Source organism: Balaenoptera borealis, assembly GCF_965194805.1.
Source record: "Balaenoptera borealis genome assembly, chromosome: 3".
In the NCBI taxonomy this organism is placed as follows: Eukaryota; Metazoa; Chordata; class Mammalia; order Artiodactyla; family Balaenopteridae; genus Balaenoptera; species Balaenoptera borealis.
The window spans coordinates 32,544,989-32,572,962 of NC_138866.1; the positions used below are offsets into that span (position 1 = coordinate 32,544,989).

Here is a 27,974-nt window from a genome sequence, read left to right on the forward strand (position 1 = left end):
ATTGAGAATGATGTTTGCTGTAGGTTTGTCATATATGGCCTTTATTATGTTGAGGTAGGTTCCCTCTATGCCCACTTTCTGGAGAGTTTTTGTCATAACTGGGTGTTGAATTTTGTCAGAAGCTTTTTCTGCATCTATTGAGATGATCATATGGTTTTTCTTCTTCAATTTGTTAATATGGTGTATCACTTTGGTTGATTTGCATATGTTGAAGAATCCTTGCATCCCTGGGATAAATAAATCCCACTTGATCATGGTGTATGATCCTTTTAATGTGTTGTTGGATTCTGTTTGCTGAGGATTTTTGCATCTATATTCATGAGTGATGTTGGTCTGTAATTATCTTTTTCTGTAGTATCTTTGTCTGGTTTTGGTATCAGGGTGATGGTGGCCTCATAGAATGAGTTTGGGAGTGTTCCTTCCTCTACAATTTTTTGGAAGAGTTTGAGAAGGATGGGTGTTAGCTGATCTCTAAATGTTTGATAGAATTCACCTATGAAGCCATCTGGTCCTGGACTTTTGTTTGTTGGAAGATTTTTAATCACAGTTTCAGTTTCATTACTTGTGATTGGTCTGTTCATATTTTGTATTCCTTCCTGGTTCAGTCTTGGAAGGTTATACCTTTCTAAGAATTTGTCCATTTCTTCCAGGTTGTCCATTTTATTGGCATCGAGTTGCTTGTAGTAGTCTCTTAGGATGCTTTGTATTTCTGTGGTGTCGTAACTTCTACTTTTTCATTTCTAATTTTATTGATTTGAGTCCTCTCCCTGTTTTCCTTGATGAGTCTGGCTACTGGTTTATCAATTTTGTTTATCTTCTCAGAGAACCAGCTTACAGTTTTATTGATCTTTGCCATTTTCTTTGTTTCTGTTTCATTTATTTCTGCTCTGATCTTTATGATTTCTTTCCTTCTAACTTTGGGTTTTGTTTGTTCTTCTTTCTCTAGTTCCTTTAGGTGTAAGGTTAGATTGTTTATTTGAGATTTTTCTTGTTTCTTGAGGTAGGCTTGTATTGCTATAAACTTCCTTCTTAGAACTGCTTTTGTTGCAGCCCATAGGTTTGGATGGTCGTGTTTTCATTGTCATTTGTCTCTAGGTATTTTTTAATTTCCTCTTTGATTTCTTCAGTGATCTGTTGGTTATTTAGTAACATATTGTTTAGCCTCCATGTGTTTGTGTTTTTTACATTATTTTTCCCTGTAATTGATTTCTAATATCATAGCATTGTGGTCAGAAAAGATGCTTGATATGATTTCAATTTTGTTAAATTTACTGAGGCTTGATTTGTGACCCAAGATGTGATCTATCCTGGAGAATGTTCCATGTGCACTTGAGAAGAAAATGTAATCTGTTTTTGGATGGAATGTGCTATAAGTATCAATTAAATCTATCTGGTCTATTGTGTCATTTAAAGCTTGTGTTTCCTTATTAATTTTCTGTTTGCACGATCTGTCCATTGGTTTAAGTAAGGTGTTAAAGTCCCCCACTATTATTGTGTTACTGTCGATTTCCTTTTTTATAGCTGTTAGCAGTTGCCTTATGTATTGAGGTGCTCCTGTGTTGGATGCATATAGATTTATAATTGTTATATATTCTTGGATTGATCCCTTGATCATTATGTAGTGTCCTTCCTTGTCTCTTTTAACATTCTTTAAAGTCGATTTTATCTGATATGAGTATTGCTACTCCAGCTTTCTTTTGATTTCCATTTGCATGGAATATCTTTTGCCATCCCCTCACTTTCAGTGTGTATGTGTCCCTGGGTCTGAAGTGGGTCTCTTGTAGACAACATATATATGGGTCTTGTTTTTGTATCCATTCAGCCAGCCTGTGTCTTTTGGTTGGAACATTTAATCCATTCACGTTTAAGGTAATTATCGATATGTATGTTCCTATTACCATTTTCTTAATTGTTATGGGTTTGTTTATTAGGTCCTTTCCTTCTCCTGTGTTTCCCACTTAGAGAAGTTCCTTTAGCATTTGTTGTAGAGTTGGTTTGGTGGTGCTGAATTCTCTTAGCTTTTGCTTGTCTGTAAAGCTTTTGATTTCTCTGTCCAATCTGAATGAGATCCTTGGGGGGTAGAGTAATCTTGGTTGTAGGTTCTTCCCTTCCATCACTTTAAATATATCATGCCACTCCTTTCTAGCCTGTAGAGTTTCTGCTGAGAAATCAGCTGTTAACCTTTTGGGAGTTCCCTTGTATGTTATTTGTCTTTTTTCCCTTGTTGCTTTCAATAATTTTTCTTTTTCTTTAATTTTTGTCAATTTGATTACTATGTGTCTCGGCGTGTTCCTCCTTGGGTTCATCCTGCCTGGGACTCTCTGCGCTTCCTGGACTTGGGTGGCTATTTCCTTTCCCATGTTAGGGAAGTTTTCTACTCTAATCTCTTCAAATATTTTCTTGGGTCGTTTCTTTCTCTCTTCTCCTTCTGGGACCCCTATAATGCGAATGTTGTTGCGTTTAATGTTGTCCCAGAGGTCTCTTAGGCTATCTTCATTTCTTTTCATTCTTTTTTCTTTATTCTTATCCGTAGCAGTGAATTCCACCATTCTGTCTTCCAGGTCACTTATCTGTTCTTCTGCCTGAGTTATTCTGTTATTGATTCCTTCTAGTGTAGTTTTCATTTGAGTTATTGTGTTGTTCATTTCTGTTTGTTTGTTGTTTAATTCTTCTAGGTCTTTGTTAAACATTTCTTGCATCTTCTCAATCTTTGCCTCCATACTTTTTCCGAGGTCCTGGATCATCTTCACTATCATTATTCTGAATTCTTTTTCTGGAGGGTTGCCTATCTCCACTTCATTTAGTTGTTTTTCTGGGGTTTTATCTTGTTCCTTCATCTGGTACATAGCCCTCTGCCTTTTCATCTTGTCTATCTTTCTGTGAATGTGGTTTTTGTTCCACAGGCTGCAGGATTGTAGTTCTTCTTGCTTCTGCTTTCTGCCCTCTGGTGGATCTTGGCTGTCTTCTAAAGTCTCATTTTTCCTTAACACTGCGTGTTCTACGCTTACTTACATCAACGATGTGACTAACTTCACACCTCCTTTAGTCTAATTAAGAGTGGGTATACAAACTCTGGTTACCAAGTTGGTTCCTCTTCTCCATTCATCTAACTAAAAGTACAAATAATATGTATGTGTTTACTAAGCCTGTGGTTTTGAGTTTGATTTCTGTTGAAAGTATGCTGCTTGAGTATGGCTGAATTTCAGCCAACAGAAATAGTTATCTTTCCTCATAATTATACCTGGGGAGAAAATATCTATGCCTGGGGCACATATAAATAATGTGCTTCCGAATAAAGTGCCTTTTGGAAGAAGGTTTAAACAATGTAACAGGGGCGATCTGCCCAGAGAGCACTGTAAGTCATTTGGAAGCACTTTTGACACTTGGAAGCACTTTTGACACTAAAATGAAGCATAGTGTTATTGCAGGTTAAGTTTACTTCTGTCACCAGCAGCTTCACTCTGCTTCTGTGAAAAAGAAGGTGTTTTCTTTCCAAGGTTGCACACTGACTGGATGAACAAGGAGGGTTACTCTTCAGGTTCTGGTCTTGGATTCCACTTGCTCTTCACCTCAGTTTTTCTAGGTCAGGGATTTAGGGAAAGAATTGACAACAGTAGTTCGTCGCTTTAGTTGTCTGCTCTTCCCATGCCTGCATGTTCGCACTTCCTTTGCCACCTTGCTCACTCCTTGCACTTTGCAGTGTTAGATGCCCGAGATTCTATCATGTACCTCTCAGGATACAGAGTTGATATGCAATGGAGATCAGGTCTATGTGCTTTGAGTACTATTTTCCTGTTAGGGCCAATCTTAAAGGAATTATATTCCAGAGGGCTGGGGCATGTAGGAATCAATGAGAAAATGGCATCTGAGGTAACTGACAAGCTTATAATAAATAGATCCAAGTAGCAGAGATGATATTGGCAGCAAGGCTGATTTCCATCTTCCCTTTTGCCTCTGCTGGGGCTCCTGCGGTTGATAAAGTGAGGTAAGATTACCTTAAATGGTTGATCAAGTAACTCCTTAGGTCCCCTGCCTTTGCTGGGGTCCTTTATAACTAAGATGACCATATATCCTGGTTTACTTGGGACCGTCCCAACATCCTAGTACAATTGTTAGTGTTTCTTTCATTCTTAAAAAGGTCCTAGTTTGCATTGTAAGTCATATAGCCACCTGCTCATGATCATCCGAGTTGTCTGGCACTCAGGTAGAACCAAAGCCCTAGTCTCTTAACTCCTCCCATTCACTGTTGAATGCCTCTGCTGGAAAAGCTTCCAAGCTCCCATTCTCCCCACGTCAGGTCTTTCAACTGCCACTTTTAAGGTACTAAACTGAATCTGAGAGGCAGAGTGGTTGGTTAGTCATCTGTCTCCTCCTTGTCCTCTTATTAGAAGGAAAAACAAACAAACAAATAGGCTAAAACCATTAAGAAAATGCTAGATCCAGAGGCTAGTAAGTTACCCCTTCCTTTCTGTATACTTCCTCTTATAGTTCTTGTTCTACTGTTCACTTGCTGTACATTCTTTTTTCCTTCTTTTTTTCTTTTTAAGTCTTCCTGTGGGTTGATGTTTTTTGCAGAGTTGATTTTAAGGAAAGATGTTTTGACGAATGATTCTCCACTGAGTTGGAGTTTTTTTCCTAAGGTGTTTTTAACCCAAAGTGATATAATATTAAAACCATGCTAAAGGCTTAGTTTTGTGGAGTATCTATCTAGCACCATATACATTTGGAATAAAATTTGGCCCCCTCAAGTGTATAGGTTGGCCCTGCGAAGAGTTTTCAGGGATTGTAGTTTTTCAGATATGTGGGCAGTTGGCTGTAGAATATCTTTTGTGTTGTGTAATGTCATCATTAAAGAAGTTTAAGAGATCTGGGCTAGAGTCCTGATTTCACCCTTCTTGTGATCTTAGGCTGCTGATGTTCTCCCTCTGTGGAATCATACAGTTTTATTGCTGGAAAGGACTAATGATCATCTAATTGAAACCTTTAATTTTACATAGAAGGGCATAAAGGAGCAAAGAGGTAAAGTGATTAGCCCAGTAGCTCACAGCTAGTAAGTAGTACAAGCAAGAATAAAATCTGGGTCTTCTGACCTGGTCCCTCAGTAGGGAAAATTATGAGGTTCTGCATTTATAAAGGACTTACTCAAGTAAGTGGCTTACTTCACCAGTACATTCTGTCTGCAGTTTTATTGTCTCTGAACATGATTGTTTTGATTAAGTTGGTGGTGCCTCATTATTTTGCAGATGAGTAGTAGAGATTTTCCGGGGTGGAGGCAGACTGTCACTGTGGCTGACTCTCCAGTTTTAATTCTTAGCCTGCCTATACTTCCTTACTTTAAAAAGTTTTCCAAAAACATTACTCAGAAGAAGGAATTTTTTGCAAATCCAGATACCCGTCAGAATCTTATTACACAACTTTCCTCATTCTGAATTTCCATTCAAGTCTTGTATCTAAATTCCGGTTGTATCTTTCATGTTACTCCTTAAAGCCAAGTGACTAATTGGAGTCTCTGAGGATTGTTGTTTCTTTCTTTATAGGTGTCTTAACCATGTTTGATGGCCTAGTACAGATATCTTATCGCTTGCTGCCATAGGTGGCTGAAGCATGTTTTGCCTTAGACATACTGGCAAGAAACAACTGAAATTGGCATGTTTGGCAACCAGGTTCAAGCAGCCCTTGATTTTAGTCTCAGAGTTGACCTTTCTGTTTATACCTACTCTTGGGTGGTTATTGTGTACCTTCCTGGAAGGACTAAGCATTGGTGCCTGCTTTGGTTCAATTTTTAGAAATTGCCCAAGAAGAGAAAAGAAAGCTTTATTATGTTGTTACTGTTGCTTATGCAAGAAATTTTGCAGAAGTTATGCAGGCAATCTTCTTATTTAAAAAAAGGAAAACTTGAAAATCAGAAACTTCTCAGATTGAATGAAGAGCATCTGCTTTAATGAGGAGAGTGTATTGTGCAGGTTAGTTCTCTATGGCAGAAGAAGTGAGACTGGACATGAAGACAGTCTGTGGTCTGGGAGTACCTCAAAATAAATGCATCGTCCGCTATCATAACTTCCCTGTAAATCCTTACTGTTGTTGAGGATCTGTTTTTAGCCCTAGCTCTATTTGAGGATCTTTTGTTCTTTGGTATTTCACGAATTCCATACTTTACTATTGAGAATTTCCTGTTGAATCATACAAGTTATCAGAATATGGCACTTAAAAGACAGACTTCCCACTTATTCATAAGTTTTTAAAATGTCATGTATTAATTATGGGAAATTTCGAAAATAGATATTTAAAGAAAGAAGTATCCCACCTACTCAGGATGACCATTTTGGACACCTGGGACATGTTTTATTTAGACTTTTTTGTATTTAAATGTACATATTTTAAAAATAAAATTGGAATTAGGCCATCTCTGCTGTTTTATGTTTTTTTCTTAATATTGACATTTTTTTTCGTATGTCATTGAGTATTTTTAAAAGCAGAGTTTCTCAACCTCAACACTATTGACATTTTGGGCCGGATAGTTCTTTGTTATAGGGGACTGTCCTGGGCATTGTAGGACATTTTGCAGCATCCCTGGCCTAAGACTATATGTGTATGCCAGTGGCAGCTCCCCAGTTGTGACAACCAAAAATGTCTCCAGAAATTGCTAAATGCTCCCTGGGGTGGGCAAAGTCACCCTGGTTGAGAACCACAATTCTAAAGCAAAAATTCTCAAACTCTTTGGCTTCAGTGAAAAAGACAAATAACATTTTAGTGTTATTGTGAAAGTAGTTTTGACTTAGCAGGCCTCCTGGGGTTCGTGGAACATACTTTGAGAACTGTTCTAAGGTATGATATATTATGGCAGCACTGTATCCTGTCAAGGGCCTACATCAGAATTTAACCAGTTTCCTCTTATTCTATTTTTTTGCTTTTATCACAATTCTTGTAACTAAACCTTTGCAAAAACCTTTTTTTTGCCGGAGAATAAAATCTTAGAAATGGGATTCTGGATCAAAGTTTTTTTATAATTTATAAAATACATTTGATATATATTTGTCCTCTGAGATGGTTGAATTAATTTATTTGTACCACTGTATTTTTAGACTGCATCATGGCTATTGTTGGGCATCATTTAATCTTTGCAATTCAGTCAATATGTGAAGATGGTATTACTTAAACATTTTTATTATTACTGAAGTTCTCATATAACTGGACTTGATTATTAGTGAGGCTGAATATTTTTGTCTTAAGTTTTAGCCATTTTGTAGTCTTCCTTTAGGCTGATTACAGTGTAACTGATAAGATTGCAGCTTTCTTTGTTAAAATGGTCACATTCTCCTATTACCTTTAGAGATTAATCCCTGGTTACTCTGTTTGTGTTTGAGTGTGTATCAAATCACAACCTCAGGTTTAGAGTCCCCCTCTTAAGGAGGTAGGTAGTAGAGGTGCCTGGTAAACTATTCTCTAAATTTCAGAAGTTTCAGCCCCACCCTTTTGACTTTTGTCACATTTAAGGGGTATCATCTGTGCTATTTAACATTTTTTTTCTAAATTGACTCTTTAAAACAATATTTGAAAGGAAACTTTATATTATTATAATGTCTATGAAACCATGGGTTCAATGTGCTAGGTTTCTTTTTCCTAATACACATTAAAATACATGATTGTTAAAATCATTGTACTTTCTGAAATCATTCAGTGGTTTCTGCTTACTACACTTTAGGAAGAACAGGTGCTTTGGAATCAGACATCTTGGATTTGAATCTCACTTTGCCTCTAACTGATGGTGTGCTCTTGGATAGGCGAGTTTACCTCTTTGTGCCTTAGTTTCTTCATTGGCAGAAAGGGATGTTGGAGAAGATGATCTGTTAGGTGTCTTCCAACTCTACTCTGTGATTCTGATGTGTATTCCTTTCTCTATTTCTGCTTAGGAATTAGAGACATTGTCTAGGGATTGGTGTGCTGGCTTAGGATTTAAAAACCCTAGCTCTGTTAAACCCCACTGCTACTAGTCATCTAATTTCAGAGAAACTATTTTATTTCCTAGGGTTCTAGCTATCTCTTTAGGGTGTTGCTGCTACTTTAATTTCTGCTTCTCATTTAATGTCAGGTGTTTCAAGCTAGGAGTCAAGGCTTCCATCATTGAGGCACACCAGTGCCTCACTCTTCACATCCTTAAAATGGGGATAATGTTTCTGCCTTACTTACCTAATTGGACATGTGGAAAAATGAGATAATAGGTAGATGAGTAGAATCAGTTTTCAGGAAAAAGGTACTAGGTAAGAGCAGAGTATTAGCAGAAGTATCACTCCTGTGGCTACTTCTTTAGTGAAGAGCAAAACTTGTGTGATACCACCTCTCCTTATCTCTCCATACCTGCCTGCACTTGCCATTTGATTTTTTTTTTTCGTCCTGATTTAGAAAGTACCGTTGGACCCCAGTTTTGTGACCTTGGGCAAATCATCCAATTTTAACTTATCCATGGGCTAATTGCAGCCTGCACTGAGGCCTGCATTCAGCCTGCAAAAATCAGGTTGCTATCTTCTCTTAAAAAATTGGAAGATCTGGCTGACTTAAGCCTGCACTCTGCTGTGGCAGTAACTGGCTGGAGCTGAGTAGTGGCTTTCCTTTAAAAAGGGTTGTGTAATCTCTAGTCTGCTGTTTAATCTGGCAGGTTTCACTCATTTGCTTTGCTACCTGGCCCCTGTTGTACTTGAGAGGCTGGATTGTATTGTGGTAAGGAGCACTGTCTCTGGAGACAGATTACCTGGATTCAGATCCCAACTTCCATTCTTGGTAGCTGTGCACCTTCAGGTTATTTAGTTTTTCTGTAGTTTCATCTGGATAATAAGGATAACACTACCTGCTTCATAGGGCTGTTAAGAGGATTTGAAGAGCCACTGCATGTAAAACCCTTAGGACAGTCCCTGACCCAGAGTAAATTTTAACTATTGTTGGAGTTCAAATAGCATAATAATTAGCTAACATTTATCTAGCTTGTATTGTGTATCAGGCAGTGGGCCAAGCCCTTCACACAGATCTATCATTAATCCTAACATAACACTATAGAATAGAGAGTTATTTTTTCAGTTTTGCAGATGAGAGGGTACAATTTAGAGAGGTTAAGTAACCTGTCTAAAGGTACATAGCTAGTAAGTGGGTAGCAACACTGACAGTTGAACCTATGTTTTTTTAAATTAACTTATTTTAAATTAATTTTTATTGGAGTATACTTGCTTTATAATGTTGTGTTAGTTTCTACTGTAGAGCAAAGCTAAGCCTGTGGTTTTGAATGCTATGCTGTGCTGCTTCACACTACATCCATCTCTAAAGTAGGTTTAATTGCAGAATTGGCATGCTTGGGTAAACAGAGATTAGTGCTCTTAATGTTTTTGTAAGTGATTTGAGGAGAGAATGCATATAAATAGCCCCAATTTATATATGACATTAGTTCCTTCAAGTAGTGGAATGCCAAACCAATGGAAATAAACTGCAGGCAACTCTTTGGGTGGAATGAGTGAGCAGAAGAGTGGTAACTGAATTTCAGGGTAGGTAAGTATAAAACAATACATAAAGAAAAGTAACAGACTACTTGTAGAACGATGTGCCCCAAGATATTCAGTAAGGACTTGAGAATCATTTTAGTCTATTACTTGAAGGTAGAAATGGCCAACAAATATTTCATATCCATTAGGATAGCTATTATCAAAAAACCAAAAAATCAAAAACAGAAAATAACAAGTGTTGATGAGACATGGAAAATTGGAACCCTGTGCATTGCTGGTGGGAATGTAAAATGATACAGCTGCTGTGGAAAACAGTATGGCAGTTCCTCAGAAAATTAAACATAGAATATTACCATACAGGAATTTCATTTTTGGGTATATACCCAAAAGAATTGAAAGCAGGAACTTGAACAGGTATCTGTACAGCCATGTTCATAATAGCACTACTCACAATTGCCAAAAAAGTGGGAGCAATCTGAATGTCTGTCAACAGATTAATTGATAAAATGTGGAATATACATCCAAAAGAGTATTATTCAGCCTTAAAAAGGAATGAAATTCAGGACTTCCCTGGTGGTCCAATGGTTAAGAATCTGCCTTCCAATGCAGGGGACGTGGGTTTGATCCCTGGTCAAGGAACTAAGATCCCACATGCCGCGGGGCAGCTAAGCAGCGCACTCTAGAGCCCACACGCCACAACTAGAGAGAAGCCCATGCACCACAACAAAGATCCCGCGTGCTGCAACTAAGACCCTGTGCAGCCAAATAAATTAATTAATTAAAAAAAAAAAATCCAGTCTTTTTTTTTTTTTTTTAATTTATTTATGGCTGTGTTGGGTCTTCGTTTCTGCGTGAGGGCTTTCTCTAGTTGCGGCAAGCGGGGGCCACTCCTCATCGCGGTGCGCGGGCCTCTCACTATCACGGCCTCTCTTGTTGCGGAACACAGCCTCCAGATGCGCAGGCTCAGTAATTGTGGCTCACGGGCCCAGCTGCTCTGCGGCATGTGGGATCTTCCCAGACCAGGGCTCGAACCCATGTCCCCTGCACCGGCGGGCAGACTCTCAACCACTGCGCCACCAGGGAAGCCCAAAATCCAGTCTTTTTAAAAAAAAAAAAGGAATGAAATTCTGGTACATGCAACAACATGGATAAACCTTGAAGACATTATGCTAAATGAAATAAGCCAGTCATAAAAGAACAAATAGTGTATGAGTCCATTCATATGAGGTACCTAGAGTAGTCAAATTCATAGAGACAGAAATGGTGTCTCTAGAGGTTGAATGGTGGTTGCCAGGGGAGTGGGGAGGCAGGAATGAACAGCTGATATTTAATGGATATGGAATTTCAGTTTGGGAAGATGAAAAGTTCTGGATGGATGGTGCTTTTCTTCCCTGCGTAAAGCTGTGAAACATCCTCACTTGGAATTGTAAGTAGTGTCCTGGCCTCTTGCACTTTGGTAGAAAGGATACACCTTGGTTTTAGGCTCAAGGCCTAGCTTCTTAGATTGTTAGCAAGTCATTTTGTCTCTCTGATCCTCATCTGGAAAAAGGGTTATATAATCCTTACCTCGCAAGTGAAGATATATGTGAATAAACTTTTATACAAAAGTTAATTATTTTCAACTTTGGGGAAATAACAAAAGACTTATTTCTCATACACTGATGTAGCTGGGCTGTATGGCACATAGGCTGCACCTCTATATCTCCATGCTTCCTCTTAGAGCTCAAGGAGAGGTATGGTTGTCACAAAAAGAGGTTTGGCTCCGCAGAGTGGCGATTACACACATGGAGAAGAAGGAATAAATAGGCTGAGAAGAAAACCAGGCTGCGTGATTTCCTTTAAATCTTTGCAGGTTAAAAAAATAAACAAAACTGCAGCAGTATAAAAGGGCATTAAGTAAAATTGCTATCCCCAAGAGTAACTTCTGTTAACCATTTTACATTTGCCCTTCCATGTACAAATTTGTGTATTCTTTTGTTTTATTAAAATACATCATGCTGTTCATACTCTTATGCCACCTAAAACAAGAGTTTGGAAGATTGGGACAAATTCATGGATGATACTTAAGAGAAAGTAGGATGTTTTAAGGAGTGTATATACCTAATAAATGACACACTGGGCTAAGTGCTTTTATATTTATTATCTCACCCAAACATAACAACCCTGGGAGATAGTTGGCATTTTCTTCATTTTACAGTCATAAAGTTGAAGCTAGAGTAGTAGAATAACTCACCCAGGACACATGGGTGGTGAAACCAGGATTTGAATCCAGACACTTTCATTCGAAAGCTTGCACTTCCTGTACCACCTTTGCTGCCTACAAAGATGGAACCCTAAACCCTGAATGTAATCCCACTGTGTCATTTTTTAAAAGAAAATGTTTTGAATAGTTAACACAGTCACTAACACTGCGTCTTAGTGATTATGCCATATCAGAAGAGACAGAGCTCCTCATGCTTTTTTTTGCCTGCCTAATACATAGTATATATATGAACAGTAAACTTTTTGCATTTTTAAAATTGTGGTAAAATATATATAATACAAAATTTACCATTTTATTTTATTTTTTATTTTTTGGCCCTGCCACGCAGCTTGTGTGATCTCAGTTCCCCAACCAGGGGTTGAACCCGGGCCACCCTGAATCCTCACCACTAGGCCACCACGGAACTCCTTTTTTTTTTTTTTTTTTTTTTTTAAATTTACCATTTTAGCCATTTTTAAGTGTACTGTTCAGTAGCATTAAGTACATTGACATTGTTGTACAACCATCACCACCATCCATCTCCAGAACTTTTTCATTTTGCAGAACTGAAACTCTGTACCCATTAAACAACAGTTCTCCATTGTTCCTCCGCCAGCCCCTGGCCACCACCATTTCTACTTTATGTCTCTATGAATTTGACTACTCTAGGTGCTTCATATAAGTGGAATCATACAGTTTTTGTCCTTTTGTGTTTGGCTTATTTCACTGAACACTATTTAATGAGACTTAGTTTGATGGACATGTAAACGTCTTTTGCTCTGCAAACAGTGTTGTGCTGCAGGAGCATTTGATCCCGAGTTTCAGAGTGCTCTCTCAGATCTGTCCTGTGCTTGGCTGACTTTGAGGAAACCCAAAGCAAATTCTTTCCTTCTGTGCCTCAGCTTTTCTGGACTTCTCTTATTTTAACAAGAATGTTAAATAATTTCTTTTTTTTTTTTTTTTTAATTAATTAATTTATTTATTTTTGGCTGTGTTGGGTCTGCGCTGCTGCGCGCGGACTTCAGTAGTTGTGACACGTGGGCTCAGCAGTTGTGGCTCATGGACTCCAGAGTGCAGGCTCAGCAGTTGTGGCTCACGGGCCCAGCCGCTCCGAGGCATGTGGGATCCTCCCAGACCAGGGCTCAAACCCGTGTCCCCTGCATTGGCAGGCGGATTCCCAACCACTGTGCCACCAGGGAAGCCCAAATAATTTCTTTTGTTAACAGCGCGGTGTGAGAGCTTGCAGACTTTCTGCTTATAGCTCACAACCCACTGGAAAAGAGAAATATTTAAATATAAAGTCTTTCTGTAACTACAGAGCTGCTGCCACAATGTGATTATAGTACATTTTAGGATGAATTGGTGAGTTTGATACAGAATTAAATCAACCCAAGATGACCAGCATAAGTAGTTGTATTCTCTTGGGATTCTCAACTGGGTTGAAGCTAAGCAGTGGTTTGTGAGGAAACCAGGCTTAGAAGGCGTGGCCTCTCCTTGTCCCTTGCCTGGCACTGGCACGAAGCAGAAAGGCCTTGCCTTCCTAAGAGGTCCTGGTGCTCCCCCTGAAGTGTCTGAGAGGCTGGGGCCAACCCCACAAGCACCCAACTGCTGCCAGACTCACGGAGCTGGCTTAAAGGATCATACTCTTCACTTGGATTGTTTGCAGGTCAGACAGTCTCTCTCTGTGGGACTCTACAATACATCTTTGGTTTTTTGAACTGACCACGTGACTCACAGAGACAGAACTGTAGAGCTTTTTTCATGTTCTAAACTGATTTATCCTTGCTTCACCAGCCCTCCTTTGCTTTGTGGGGTCAGAGTTTTGGGCACAGCTGTTCTGCTCTCTCTACTGGCTTAAAAGCAGCCCAGCAATTTCAGATTATGCCTCAGTTTCCACCGTTTGTGTTTTTTGACAACACATGGTTGAAAAGTGTCATCTTTACACAGGGCTCTTAATACCTTGCCTAAGGAAATAGGGGTGGGAGGAGCATGTGCACCTTACATCTTCTGACACTGACCTTGAGGGCAAAGCAGAGGAAGCAGGCCCTGCCATAACTATAGTTTCTGCCTCAGTGATTCCAATCTTCTGTGGACTTGGGCTGTCATCATCATTTTAGGTACTAAGGACACATCATTTTATTTTATTTTTTTAAATTAATTAATTTATTCATTTATTTAATTTTTGGCTGCATTGGGTCTTTGCTGCTGCACACGGGCTTTCTCTAGCTGCTGAGAGCAGGGGCTACTCTTTGTTGTGGTGCGCGGGCTTCACATTGTGGTGGCTTCTCTTGTTGCGGAGCACGGGCTCCAGGTGCGCGGGCTTCAGTAGTTGTGGCACACAGGCTTCAGTAGTTGTGGCGCACGGGCTTAGTTTCTCCGGGGCATGTGGGATCTTCCCGGAGCAGGGCTCGAACCTGTGTCCCCTGCATTAGCAGGTGGATTCTTAACCATTGCGCCACCAGGGAAGCCCCAGGACACATTTTAAATGATCCCAAGGCACTCTACAAATAACCATTCATTTAAAATCATAAAGAATTTATTTGGCAAAATTAAATCTAGAGTGAGTATTAAAGATAATGCTGTCTGGGTGATAGGGGAAGATCCTTTGGCTGAGAATGGTTATGACTTTAAGTGCATAGGTATAGATATTCTGTTTTCTTTTTTATTGAATTTTTTTTTTTTTTTAAGCTGCTGCAGTTCAAGAGAGGTTGTACTGCCTGCATAGGTCTTAATGAACAAACACAGAGGTGCCCTCAGTTATATTTCTTTGCTATGGGTATCCCAGCACATCCTGGAGAGTCTTATTTTCTTTTTCTATCATGAACATTAAAAATATATATATTTTTTTATTTTATGGAAATGTGCAAGCATATACAAAAATGTAGTGTACCCATCTACAACAATTATCAACATTTTATTAATCACCTATCCCCCTACATTTTTTTTTTGGAATATTTTAAAGGAAATTACAGATGTTCGCCATTTCACCCACTTCAGAATGCATCCCTAACTGATAAGAACTTTTTTCTTTTTTAACATGACCACAATACTGTACTATATCTCATTGATGTAATAATGTCATGAAATATTTAAACATAAAGAAGAGAAGTATCAATCAGATTTGACAAAGTGTTGACAGTTTGTTAAATTTTCTTCCAATCTGTTGTTTTTTTAAAAAGAAATAAAACTTTACAGGTACATTTGTAATCCCCTTTTGTTATTTGTGTGTTTATTCATAAATAACATGGTATTGTTTTGCATATTTAAAACTATATACTTAATGTTTTCCTTTACATATCCTTCTGAAACTTGTTTTTATTACTTAATACTAGGTTTTCAAGATGTATTCATTTCAGTACACGTATCTGTAGCTCATTTTAAATGCTGTATAGTGTTCCATTGTGCTTAGATTTCATTCGTGTTTGTATTCCAATCGGTTTTATCAGTTTATATATTGATGGATATTTATGTTATCTACCTTTTTTTTTGCTATTATGAACAATGAGGCAGTGAACATTCTTTTGTACATTTCTTTGTGCCATTTTGTAAGAAGGTATCTAAATTATAATTTACATTTCCCTGATTACTACAGAAGTTGAGATCCTCTATAATCTCTGTTGGCCATTTGGTTTTCCTCTTCTGTGAGTTGTCATATTTGCCTCTTTTCCTAGTTGTTTTCAAAGTTGATTTGTAGGAATTCTTTGTATGTTCTTTATAATAAGCCGTTATCGGTTTTGTGCATTGCTAGAATCTTTATAATTTCAGGCAAGCCTTTCCTGGTCCCTGTCCCTGCTCCCTCCGTTTACTCCAGTTAAGTTGGTTTCTGTTTTTAGTCCTGTGGTCCTTTGTTTTATTCTTACCTACTCATTTTTGAGTTGTGCTACCAAGGCAGAGAATCCCTTCAGTTGTCCATCAGGTGAATTTGCTTTGTCTGTTATGGTTTATTTTTCATTCTATAAGGCAAGCAATCCAGAGTAGTGGTTAAGAGAGTGGGGAGTCTTAACTGCTTGCTTTTGAATCTTGGCTCAACCACTTTACTTACTGTTGTGACCTTGGCAGATTACTTAACTCTCTTGTACTTGACTTTATAATCTATAAAACCCATGAGAGTAGAGCTGTTATGATCCCAGTTTTGTATTTGATGAAACTCAGGCTCAGGGAGATTAGATTAGAAACATGAGTAAGTTGAAGAAACATGTGGGCCTCTTTATCTTTTAATTTTTCACTTTTGATAGAGACATGGGCACAGAGAAATATTTCTCTAAATATAAGATACAAAGTAGCAAAAACAGTGCCAAGTCCCTGACCTGTGGTCTCAAGTGTTGGGGAAAAAACAGTAAGAGTAGAGACTATGTAGAACTAAAGTGCCCGTGACCTGTCTAAATCTATTAATAGGGAGGAAAACCCCTTTATGCCATTTTTCATTAAAATAAAACAACAAAAACCCAAAGCTTATTTTCATGACCTTAACTTATAAGAGACATAGAATTTAAATAACCATCCCAGGCCAGAGAACTCATAGTTGAATTAGGCAAATCATAAACACAGAACATTGTGGGCCATACTTAAGGGATCATTCCCTTAAGGGTAGACAGTGAAATACTTTGGAGGAGGACACAGAACTTGATTTTGATGGACAATGGAAGGAAGAAGGATCTCAAGAAACAAAGGAACTCAAGGAATGAAGGCAACTTCTTTCTAGGAGAGGGAGAATAAGTATGATTTGGCTACTATGTTTTCTACTGATTTTTTTTTTCTACTAAAAGAGGAAATATGTTTATGGCAAAATGTCAAGTAGTAAAGGAAGGTATAAAGTAAAAATTAAAACATAAAATTTTCCAATGGTGTATACCCAAAGGAACTGAAAGTAGGGACTTGAACAGATATTTGTACATCCATATGCTCTTAGCAACGTTATTCACAATAGCCAAAAGATGGAAACAACCTAAATGTCCATAGATGGATGAATGGACTCAAAAAAATAACAGTATGTATGTAATGAAATATTACTCAGCCTTACAAAGAATGAAATTCTGATACGTGCTACAATATGGATGAACCTTGAAGACATTACGCTAAGTAAATAAGCAGACACAAAAGGACAAATGTATGATGCCACTTATATGGGAGTACCTAGAGTAATCAAATTCATAGAGGCAGAAAGTAGAATGGTGGTTACTGAGCGCTGGGGAGAGTTATTTTTTATTGGGTACAGAGTTTCAGTTTGGGATGATGTAAAAGTTCTGGAGATGGATAATGGTGATGGTTGTACAACACTGCAAATATACTTAACGCCACTGAATTGTATGCTTATAAATGGTTAAAATGGTGCATTTTCTGCTATATATGTTTTACTACAATGTAAAGTCTCCAAACAATTCTAGCCTAGAGGTGGTGTCCACTAAAAACTTCTTTTGTAGCCATCTAGATATGCAAGTACAAGCATAGATATGCAAGCATAAGCATATTCATTCAATGTCTACTCTTTGGGGCATTCATTTAGGTGCTGGGAATTCTGCAGTGAACAAAACTGACAAGGTTCCTGCTGTATTGGAGCTTTTTAAAAATTTGTTTTACACAAATGGATGTTGGTATGCATACTGTTTTACACCTCGTTTTTTTCCCTAATAAAGACCTTTGGTCATCTTTCTGAGTTAGTTCTTACAGATCTACTGATTGAGTGGTTGCATGGCGTGCCCTTGTTATGGATGTGATATAATTTGTGGCTATTATATTGAATGGAGGAGGGGAGGCAGAGGTATAGAGCTTACGATGGCTTGCTGCCCATGTTTGCTCCTGTTGTAAGTTAAATTTTTATTCGGAATATAATATAGGTTTGTTGTAAAGAGTCAAGCAGTGCCAAATCTATAAAGTAAAAGTAAAAACCCTCTTAATCTGTCCTCTACCTCTCTTTTAATCCTGTTCCCTGGAAGTAGTAACCACTGTTTACAGTCCATTGTTCATCCTTCCAGATGTGTATAATGCATTTGCAAATGTAAAGAATATGTAGAACATGTATCTTCTCATTCTCCAGGACCTGGCTCATGCAGTATAATATTGCTCATTCAACTCAGACTATTGAGAATTATGCAGAGGAAAGAGCTGGACTGAGCTTCATGAGAGCCAAGTTCTGTCTTGATCCTGCTACTGTGACAGGCAATTCCTCCTCAGTTGTCATTTGTCTGGTGTCCCATAGTCAGCGAGATCACATCAAGGAGAGTGCTTTGGAAACTTTTATGCTATAAATACTAGCATATTTAGAGTTCTTTGATTGCAAGCAGTAGAAACCAACTGAGGTTCTGTTAGACAAAAAAAAGGTGGGGGGACATTAGTGGAAGGATTTTAGGTAGCAAATGAAGAAATATTTAAACAACTGGGTCTCTGGAAATTCAGAAATTTCTCTGTATCTGTTCAAGATGTAATTTCTGGGGAAAAGTGAGTGGCTTAGAGGCCATGTGTCTACTGACGGTTAAGGGGGTAGAGTTCTGGGTTTATGTGTCCCATCAGAATCTCACAGAGTTGAGGAGATGCAGTTTTGGAAAGTATGGGATTCAGGCTGGCAAAACCAAATGTCAGCCTTGAAATGTCAGCTCTTTTAACTCTAGATTCTTACTTGCCTCTCAAGGAGGAGATGATCGCCGGGTTCTACTATGGCACATGGAACAAGCTATCCACTCCAGAGTTAAGCCCATACAGCTGAAAGGAGAGCATCATTCCAACATTTTTTGCCTGGCTTTCAACAGTGGGAACACCAAAGTATTCTCTGGAGGTGAGAAGAAGGAGATTTCCCCTTGGGAAACTGTGGCTGGGATTTCAGATAAAGGAGTGCTAAAATTATTCCTTAATTTTCCTTCCTTTATCTCACTGAGTTGTGGAATTACTGGTTTCCCATAGCTTGTCTTCTCTGCATTACAGCAGTTTAGACACATGTATTAGACTAATGTCTGTCTGTTCTTTCTCTCCTTTGCTCTTGTTCTTTCTCTCTTTCTTTTTTGGTAGAAAACTTTTCACATTGCAGTCTGGTACACAGAAACATGTTAGAAAGAGTACTTAACCTTAGTATGTGTGGTACACTCTGATTTTTTTTTTTTCTATTCTATTCTGTTTTGTTTTTAAAGATTTTAAAGGTTGTGACTCAAATTGGTGTATGACCCATGGGTGGCTCCTGTTTGAAAAAACGTTGTGTTGGGGTATAATTGGAATGGCTTTTGCTCAAGCCAGCCTCTTGATGATGGCGTCCATCAATCACACTCCTTTCTGACCACTACGTTTCTAGCCCTGACCTCTCTTATGCACTGCAGATTTCCCCACCAAATATTTACCTTTGTTTTCCAAAAGTAATTTAAATCCAGCAGATCTAAAACTAAGATTATTAGTCCTTCTCCCCTGCACAAATATTTCCTCTTGTTTCCTGGTTTCCCTTTCTCGGTTATTATCACCATTCAACTAATTATGTAAGTTGTTAGGTTTAACTTTTAAGAAACTGCTGACATTGGAGCATTTTCAGCTTACAAAAATGACAATTTCATGTGGTTCAGTCTAATAGAAATCTCAAAGTCAGCCTCAGACCTGCCTTTCTTTGATTTTCACATCTTGTAAGTCACCAACTACACTGTCAGATCTATTTTGAAAGCCTCATATCCATCCTTTAGTTTCTGCTCTCTTGCTATACCCACTGCTCTGATTCAGGTCCTCATCTTTGGCCTGGACTACTGCAGTGTCCTGCTGTGATTTCTACTACCGGTATCTAACTCTCCTTATTCATTGCTTATACGAGTTTTCTTCAACCATGTGAACCTTTGACCCTACATGTCCATCCACAGGATAAAGCCTAAATCCAGTCTACCTATCGGGCCTCATCTTCCTCCCCTGCATCTTGTGCTCTAGTTCACTAAATCACTTGTCATCTTAAGTGCCCTGTGCCTTTTGCCCATACTGTTCCTCCATAGGCCATGATTAATTGTCCAGACCCCACCAATTCCCATAAGTCTTCCATCAGTAAGAGTTTTGAGTTATTTGAGTTTCTATTCAAGTGTCTCCTTCCCCATAAAAATATTCCCACTTTGTGCCATGTACTTTCACCCTGCTCATAAAGGACACAATTGCTCCTTTATTTGTGTCTCCATTGTAGAGCATATCGCTACAATAAGGTAACCCATCTTGTCAACTATTAGTTGTTTGTGCAGGTGGACTGTGAATTCCTCAATCTTATTCATTCCTCTCGTATCCTCAGCACCTCACACTGTGCCTGTTACCTAAAAGGCATTAGTATGGGTTTGATTTACTTGGTATGAACCCACAATAGAGTTACAGTGAGGACTTTAAGATGACCTGGCCACATCTCTACTGCTTATGCTTTTAGCATAGAGTGGGAAATTTTTTTACTGTCTTCATTTTGGGATTTTTATTTTTTGGCTATATAAACCATTTGAAGGCAGGACTACACATATCATGGATGCAGTATTTTTAGATTCCTTGAGAAATGCAAGAGAAAAAAATTGTGGATAAAAACTTTCCCATTATTTAGGATCACACTATCATTAGATTTTAATGCTATAAAAGATGATCAGGGTATGAATAGTAGCAAACGTTTGTTGGGGGCTTAGTCCTACTCCAAATGCTTTTATATTCTTGTCTTCACGATAACTCTATGAAGTAGATACAATTGTTATTCCTATTTTACTGAGACATAAAAAAGTTACAGATATTTTTCCAGGTCTCACAGTTAATGAATGTTTTGTTTTAAAAAAAAAAAAAAAAAAGCTAGCTTGGATGAATGGATTGATTTGCCCATGATCATTTATTCTTTTCCTGAATAGCTACAGTTTTTTGTTTTTTTAATCATCCACTGGATAATGCATTTTGGAAACTGTTATTATGTTATATCTACATGCTATTATGCTTTTTCAAATTCTCTATAAGAATATCCTATCCTTCTTCATTATTTTTATAAACCTTTTTCTAATTAACCCTCCTAATTTGTAAATATTAACATTGACTTTGTTCATTTGTTTTCCCTGAAATCTTTAAAATACTGAATTGTAATATGAACAGGATCACTTTGCAGGAATTACCAAATGTCTGCTTTTTCCCTTGCAGGAAATGATGAGCAGGTTATCCTCCATGATGTTGAAAGGTAAATAGATTGTTGGTTTATGAAGGTAATTAACTCCATCTTTCGTATGAAGAAAGGCAGGTATGTCTTTAGACCGAAATAGTTCTTGTTTTTTGAAGAAAATAACATGAAATCAACTGTCCTTTGCTGAAAAAGATTTCTGTAATAGTTTTGAAATAAAATTTTGATTTAAAAAAGATTTACAAAGTTGATATAAAATTATAGTTTTCAGGTAAAAATTTAAAGGGAGAGGTTGGAAGGGAAGGAAACATAATATTTAACCCTCACAATAATTTTATGAGGCAATACTATTATGATCTCAATTAGGAAACTGAGGCATAGAGATATTAGGTAACTTAAGGTCAAGTGATGTTAGGATCTGAACGTAGGCAGCCTGGCTTTGGAGCCATGCTTTTACTCACCATGCCAGACTGCCAGGGATCCCTCTTCTACCCCTGCTGGCATCAGGGCTGCTTTAAAGCTTTCCCTCACTTTTTGGAAATCCAGCACCACCCCCAAGACTGTACACAAGCAGATGCATTCTGTAGTAAGTGAAAACATGAAACTCATCAGTTGAGTCACTTTTTTGGGGGTGGGGATGTTAGTTCCCCGAACAGGGATTGAACCCGGGCTCCAGCAGTGAAAAGCGCTGAGTCCTAACCACTGGACCTCCAGGGAATTGCCTTGAGTCACTTTTAAATATGCTTATTTAGTGCAAAAAACAAACTTGTCATGAAGTCTTATCTCTTTAGTAATACTTTTTTTTTTAGCCTGGAAGTTGAATACCTACTTTTTAGTAAATGTAATATCCTTTGGGTTTAGCTAGGTTGACTTTCTCCTGGAAATGAAAGAGAACTCCATTCTAGGAACTAGAGGGCTTTAACTCTGCACTACTTTTGTGTGTATGTGTGTGCCTGTGTGCCTCTCTCTGCTCTCTGTCTCTCAGCAGTGAGACCTTAGATGTGTTTGCTCATGAAGATGCGGTGTATGGCTTGTCAGTGAGCCCAGTGAATGACAACATTTTTGCCAGCTCCTCAGATGATGGCCGGGTTCTCATCTGGGACATCCGGGAATCTCCCCATGGAGGTAGGGTCACTGTGCAAAAGGTGGTTGGACTGTGTTGAAGAGTTTGATGTCAAGTTCATAGCAGATCCAGTCTATGACTTGAGTAGCCTGGGTAGAAGTGCTATAAAGGGAGAGGAAACTCACATAGGGACATAAATGTATCTCTGGAGGTCCCACCTTACCCCTGAGTAGTCAGAAGTGAGGCACCTTTGCCAATCCTCCTCCAATCACTTGTGAATCTCCACAGACCTTTGCACTTGGAGTAAACACCACAGTATCTTGCTGTGTAGTAGCCCCAAGGAACAGAACATGTGGTGCCTCATTTGTGGAGAGTAGCCACCAAGCGCCAGCTTTGTGCATGGTGCTGACATGCACATATTCTTGGTTATTTACAGAGAATGGGGGTGTTGTGCACTTCGTTACATCCTAGATCCAGGGTTGTTATTTTGCTGAAAGAACCACAGAACCTCACCTTCACTGTGCGTAGGAACTTAAAATGATAGCAGATACCCTCTGTTTAAGGGGGATTGTCTGGGTGAGTTCCTCTTCCAAATGTGTTCTTTGGGTCTCTGAAATGTAAAATTAAGAATTTGTCTTGTTGAATTTCTCTGAAGTTCTTCAGGAAATGCATCTTTTCAGCTCATTTCCTGCAGAGAGACTTCTGTCACTCTACCTTCAAAGGCTCTTTCCTCCAGCATACCCTCAGTGCCACCCCCAGCCCCACTCTTGGTGCAGCTTTGTCATGACCATACCTATGTACATAGAGTTACTATCTTGCCTACCTTGTCTGGCAGACTCTGAGTCTTTTTATTCTTCTATATTCTGAGCATTTAATATGCTGGTCTGTGCTCATTATTGAGGTTCAGGCTATAAGAGAAGTTTGTTCTCAGAGTCAGGCAGGCATGGCAGCCAAAAGCAGCAGCTATGGTTGAGTGAAATGGTTTGCTTGGTACGTGGACTTCTCCTTTGTCTGAACTGCCTCGTGGCTGAGATTATTGAGCACTCCCTGTGCCCAGAGGCCTGTGAAGTATCACATATGGAAATCATAGACTGAGGAGTGCTTTCTGTCTATTGCTTCTAAACAACTTCCATAGGAGTATGTCCCCCACAGGCAGCAAAGTGATTCCTTCCTCACCTGGAGCCAGCTAGTATATGCAAGAGGCTGCAGGGTTTCTAGGTGAAGTTGATTAGAAACTGGCTGGATGCAAGAGAAGTTCAAGTACTAGATGCCTTTATTTTTTTTTTTAAGTATTCCAACATTGGAAATGAAATCTTAAAATTCTAGACTGAGGCTATTTTCTTTTCAATTTAGGGAGCAATATTACCAGAAGGAAAAACTGCACTATTGTTTTATTTTGTCTTCATTAAATCTTTGTGTAGTTTTAAAACTTTCAACTTCTAAAGCTAGTAAATTTGGATTCAGGTATAATAATCCTACCAGTAATTGACTGTGAATTTTTTTAACTCATGAGGAATTCAGTTTTACTTACTGTAAAACAGCTTAACTTCCCATTTACAGTGACCATTTCTGTTTTGTTACAGGATCTGAATAGGTACTATGTTTATTTCTCGGCATTATAGCTTAAAATTTGTGTATATGTGTTTAAGTTGCTGTTTGCAGACTTTCTGGTGCAGAAGATGTGTGCCAGGACTTGTGGGGACCTTGTGAATAAGCGTGGCTACTGGAATGATGTACTACACTGGCTTCCAGCCCACTGGGGTGATTGTTAATGACTGTGCTCCTCTTGCTTTCACATTCCTGCTTGTCTGCCTGCCACAGGCCCAGGAGTGCCTGAAGTGGACTGATCAGAATTTCTCTCTTCACAGAGCCCTTCTGCCTGGCCAACTACCCATCAGCCTTTCACAGTGTCATGTTCAACCCTGTGGAGCCCAGGTTATTGGCCACAGCCAATTCAAAGGAAGGAGTGGGACTCTGGGATATTCGAAAACCTCAGAGGTGAGCCCCCTTTACTCAGAAGTTGTTAAAACTTTCCCCTGACTCAACTCGCAGGTAATGTCATCAGTCAGCAACAGTCTTGAGAACCTGATTGGCAGTTGATCTCAGTTGGACATCTCCCAACATATCCCAGTGTCTCTGAAGCCAGGGAGACCCTATTTCCAAGGGGCAGGCAGTGTGAGATACCCACACTCCTTGCTAAGGAGGAATCATAAATTATAATCTGGACTCTAGACAGCATCAGTTCTAGGCAAACTTTGCAATGGCAGAGCTCTCTTCAGCACTACCTTCTAACTTTAGATCCAGGGTTCCCCAAATGCATGGGAGGCCTTCTGGGGGAGTGATGGTGATTTGTTAAACGCATTGCCCCTGAACTGGGGATTCTTAACCCTGGGCTGAAGGGGATGTGAGCTTCAGGAAGACTGTGAACCCCCAAACTGCATGGAAATTATATTGTGTATTCATCTAAGTATGTTTTTCTGAGAAGGGAGTTTAGCTTTTTTCACTTTCACAAAAGGACGAGTGACTACAACAATAAAGGTTAAGAGCCACTGCACTACAGTGTTAGGGACCTAATGTGTTCCCCTTCTGTTTGCATTATTAAAGAGTACACTTAGGACAATTCTGAGCTGATGGTCCGAATCACTCATGGGGGAATTTCAGACATCATTAAGAGAAGTATGTGGATGGAGCAAGTAGGAGCCTCTTTCATGTTCCTTAAATCCCATGGGGGAGAGATGACCTTTTATGGCATCTGTACATGAAGCCAAACCTTGCTTTATGAAAGATTTGCATGCATTGCTAGCTCCTCTGAAAATTCTACATGGAGGTAACTTCCCACTTTAAGGTACTATTGCAGAAGAGTATCATGGAAAGTAAGCGAGGTTATGACTTATTTCATGGGCCTCGGATGAAAGGGGCAATTGAGTACAGAGGATTATCTTCCTTGGTGATTTTTTGTTCTAGCTAATTCTCTCCATGGGGCAGTCTGATGAGTTTGGATCTATGGCAGATCTGTGTAGCCCAGAAGGGGATCCCTGGTGTTGAGCAGGGCTCCCTGAGGCTCCATAGGGCAGCAGAGATTTCTCCTGCTCTCTGTTGCCTGTGCACCTGGCTCTTCCTTTTCCATGTGGCTGAAATGCGTGTAGTAGCAGGACCCCTGCTGTGCCTTCACGCTGTGTGCTGAGGGAGGCTTGTTCTCTGCCAGGAAGACAATCTCCTGTGTTCGGCTGTAGCCTCCTCTGCCACTTTGGGCTCTTCAGGAACAACTGTTCTGCCTTGTCCTTATCACAAAAGGCAGAATTTGGACTAAAGATGCCAGCTTTCTCCCAACCTGCTGTCTCCCATACTGAGAATGAATAGCTGGCAACTGGAGTGAGCCCTGAGCTGTTCATCGCCAGTGGAAAGCTTGAGTAGTTCATGATGTCAGCAGTGTCTTGAGAGAAGAGGGGGGTTGAACGTTTACGCTTCTCCCGATTTTCCTCTACCAGCTTCCTACTGTGCATTATATTTGGACCCTCCTCCCCTTTCTACTTGTCTCCTCACTAAACATGGCTTCTTTCTTTTTAAAAAATTCTAAGTGAGATTTCTGCTTTACTTTTATAGTAACATTTATTAGATTTAAGGTCTATATCCAGAAAAGTGTAATGAAAAGAAAAAAAAGATAGAAAAAGAAAATCCCATCTCAAGATTATCTCTGTTGCTTGTATGTTTTTTAAATGTTTTACATCAATACAGTACTTCTCTTTCCTGGTCTCTAGTCACTATCTCCAAAGGTAACTACAGTGAACAGTTTCTTATGTATCTGTCCAGAACATAACTTAATGCGTGTAACTCGTGTAAAGAATATATATCCTTAAAAGAATTTAGACTAAAGGAACCACATAATAATACCACTGTGCTCAGCTTCTTTTTTCAATTAATAATATGTCTTGGAGCTTTTTTCATATAAGCACTTGCAAATCTAGCACATTCTGTTAATGGCTACATGGTATTCCATTCATATCATGTACCCAACAACCAGACTTCTTGTTTCCTGTTTGGGCCATTATAAACTATGCTTCACTGACCCTGGTCACACATCTATCTTGGCCTACCTTTGCAAAAATGTCTAGGTAATTGCTGCATCAAACAAAGAGTGTATGTTTTTACATTTTTTATAAAAATTGTCAAATTTTCCCACGACCACAAAAGGCTGCACTGATTTACAAACTTACCAACTGTGCATGAGACTACATGCATCTCCTGACCGTCATGAACACTTAAACTGTTGCAAGTCTTATGGGGGAAAAATATCTTCTTGTTTTGATTACTTCTTCATTTATGGGTGAGGTTATGTGGTTTCTTTGGTAACCTATAGTTTTCTAAGCCCATGTGGGAGAAAAGTCATCTAGTAGAGCTAATTGGCAATCTTGACTGATTCCTTTTTTGGAATAAAAGGAGGAGCACAGTGCTGTGGAGACTAGGATGTTTTTACCTGTTTCTTTCAACTTTTCTAAGGTTTTATGGATATGAGACAGAAAAAGGGTATGAAATATTCTTGAGGTCCTGTTCTTCACATCCACTAGTGTTTGGGGATTAAACTGCAGATCTTTTCTGTTTGAATTTTCTCAGTGCAAGTTGGCGTGGGGAGAAAAGAGACAGCCCTTGTCTTTTCCATGCAGGATTAATTATGCTGAGTTGCAATGGATGACTTGTCTCCTAAACACAGCTGCCTAGAAACCCCAACCCAGATCTTGGGACAATTCTGAATTGCCTGGGAGGACAAGCCTGGAACAGGAGAGATGATCTATTTCAGGGATACTTAAAGTCTAGGGAAAGATTTTAGGGAATTTGTGAACCCCTTGTAATTGCAGGTAAAATCATGTGTGCTTGTGTATCTGAGCGAGCACACGTGGCATTTTTTTCTAGGGACAAGGAGAGCTTTTACCAGGTTCTCATAGAGACCCTTGAACCCCAAGAGGATGAGTCACTCAGTGTTCTAAAGATTCTTGATTTAGAGCCTGTTGTGGTTCCTTAGCAGGCTTCTAAGTAACTTCCAGCTTGTAGTAGCTTGGGCACATGTGTGAATTCTGGGCCTATTCAAGTGACCCAGTGGCTCCCTAGAAACAAATATATCTCCGTGGAACAATAAGGGGGGCTCACATTGAATATCTTTTCCTTCCTAGCTTACCTTATGGGTGGTTCCATGCTGGAATGGTTTCCCTGCCCTACCCCAAGCCTAAGCTGTGTCCCTCCACTTTAGCAGGTAGCCCATAGGAGTGTGAACAGGTTCATATTTGTCCTACTACTGCCCTGAAGTAAGCTGACTAGAGGGCTGGCTGGTAGAATAAAGTGTCAGCTCTAGAAGGGACTTCAGTTATCATCTGATCTGACTTCCTATTGTACAGATTGTAAAGGGAGGCAGAAGAGCTTGAAGGTTTAGAGTGTAGGATGTGAAGTACATCCTGGGTACGGAGCCAGGCAGTATACCTTAATAGCCATGTGATCTTGAGCATGTTACTTCACCTCTCGGTGCCTCATAATAATAAATAATAGCCAACATTTATTAAGCATTACATACTGGGGATAATGACAGTTATATGAATAATTCCTTATTTAATCCTATGACAACCTTATGAAATAGATTCTATTATTCCTATTTTAATGATAAGGAAGTCAAGGTACAGAGGTGAAATAACATGCATATATGTGTATTATATCCTCCCCTGTATGTTCTAGTTTTCTTTCATCTATGCCTCCTTGAAATAAAACTTTGTCAGAATTCCTCTCAAATTTTTTTAATACAGGCCTGTCCAACTCTAGAGTCTGAGGCCTTTAGAGTTTCTGCCTCCCTTTTCACTGTCTTCTGGCCCAGCCCCAGTCTTCATGCTGACTTCCCATGTTTCTTGCTCTCCTAACCCTGGAAACCTACACATGCTCTTAATTTTTCTTTTGTAAAACTTTAGAACAGAGGTTGTAAACTAGTTGCGCATAGGTCATATTCAACCCACGGAGATATTTTGCTTGGCCTACATGATGTAATAGTGTTTAGAAAATTACACAGAAAAAAATCACAGTTTCTAACATCTCTTGAAAAAGTCAAAAAATCTGATGTCATTGGACCTTTAT

The 27,974-nt window shown here is 39.1% G+C and overlaps 1 protein-coding gene across 5 annotated transcripts in view; it reads left to right on the forward strand.

Annotated features, from left to right (window-relative positions):
* DCAF5 (DDB1 and CUL4 associated factor 5) overlaps positions 1-27,974 on the forward strand; it is a 105,702-nt gene that overhangs the window by 12,308 nt on the left and 65,420 nt on the right. For 4 of the 5 annotated variants that reach the window (XM_082384382.1, XM_082384384.1, XM_082384385.1 and 1 more), the window contains exons 2-5: positions 18,353-18,496; positions 20,827-20,863; positions 21,789-21,928; positions 23,735-23,864. In XM_082384382.1, the coding sequence (XP_082240508.1) occupies positions 18,353-18,496; positions 20,827-20,863; positions 21,789-21,928; positions 23,735-23,864 (451 nt within the window). Of the gene's footprint in view, positions 1-17,761; positions 17,884-18,352; positions 18,497-20,826; positions 20,864-21,788; positions 21,929-23,734; positions 23,865-27,974 lie in introns of those variants that run through there. The other variant, XM_082384383.1, reaches the window with a different exon arrangement.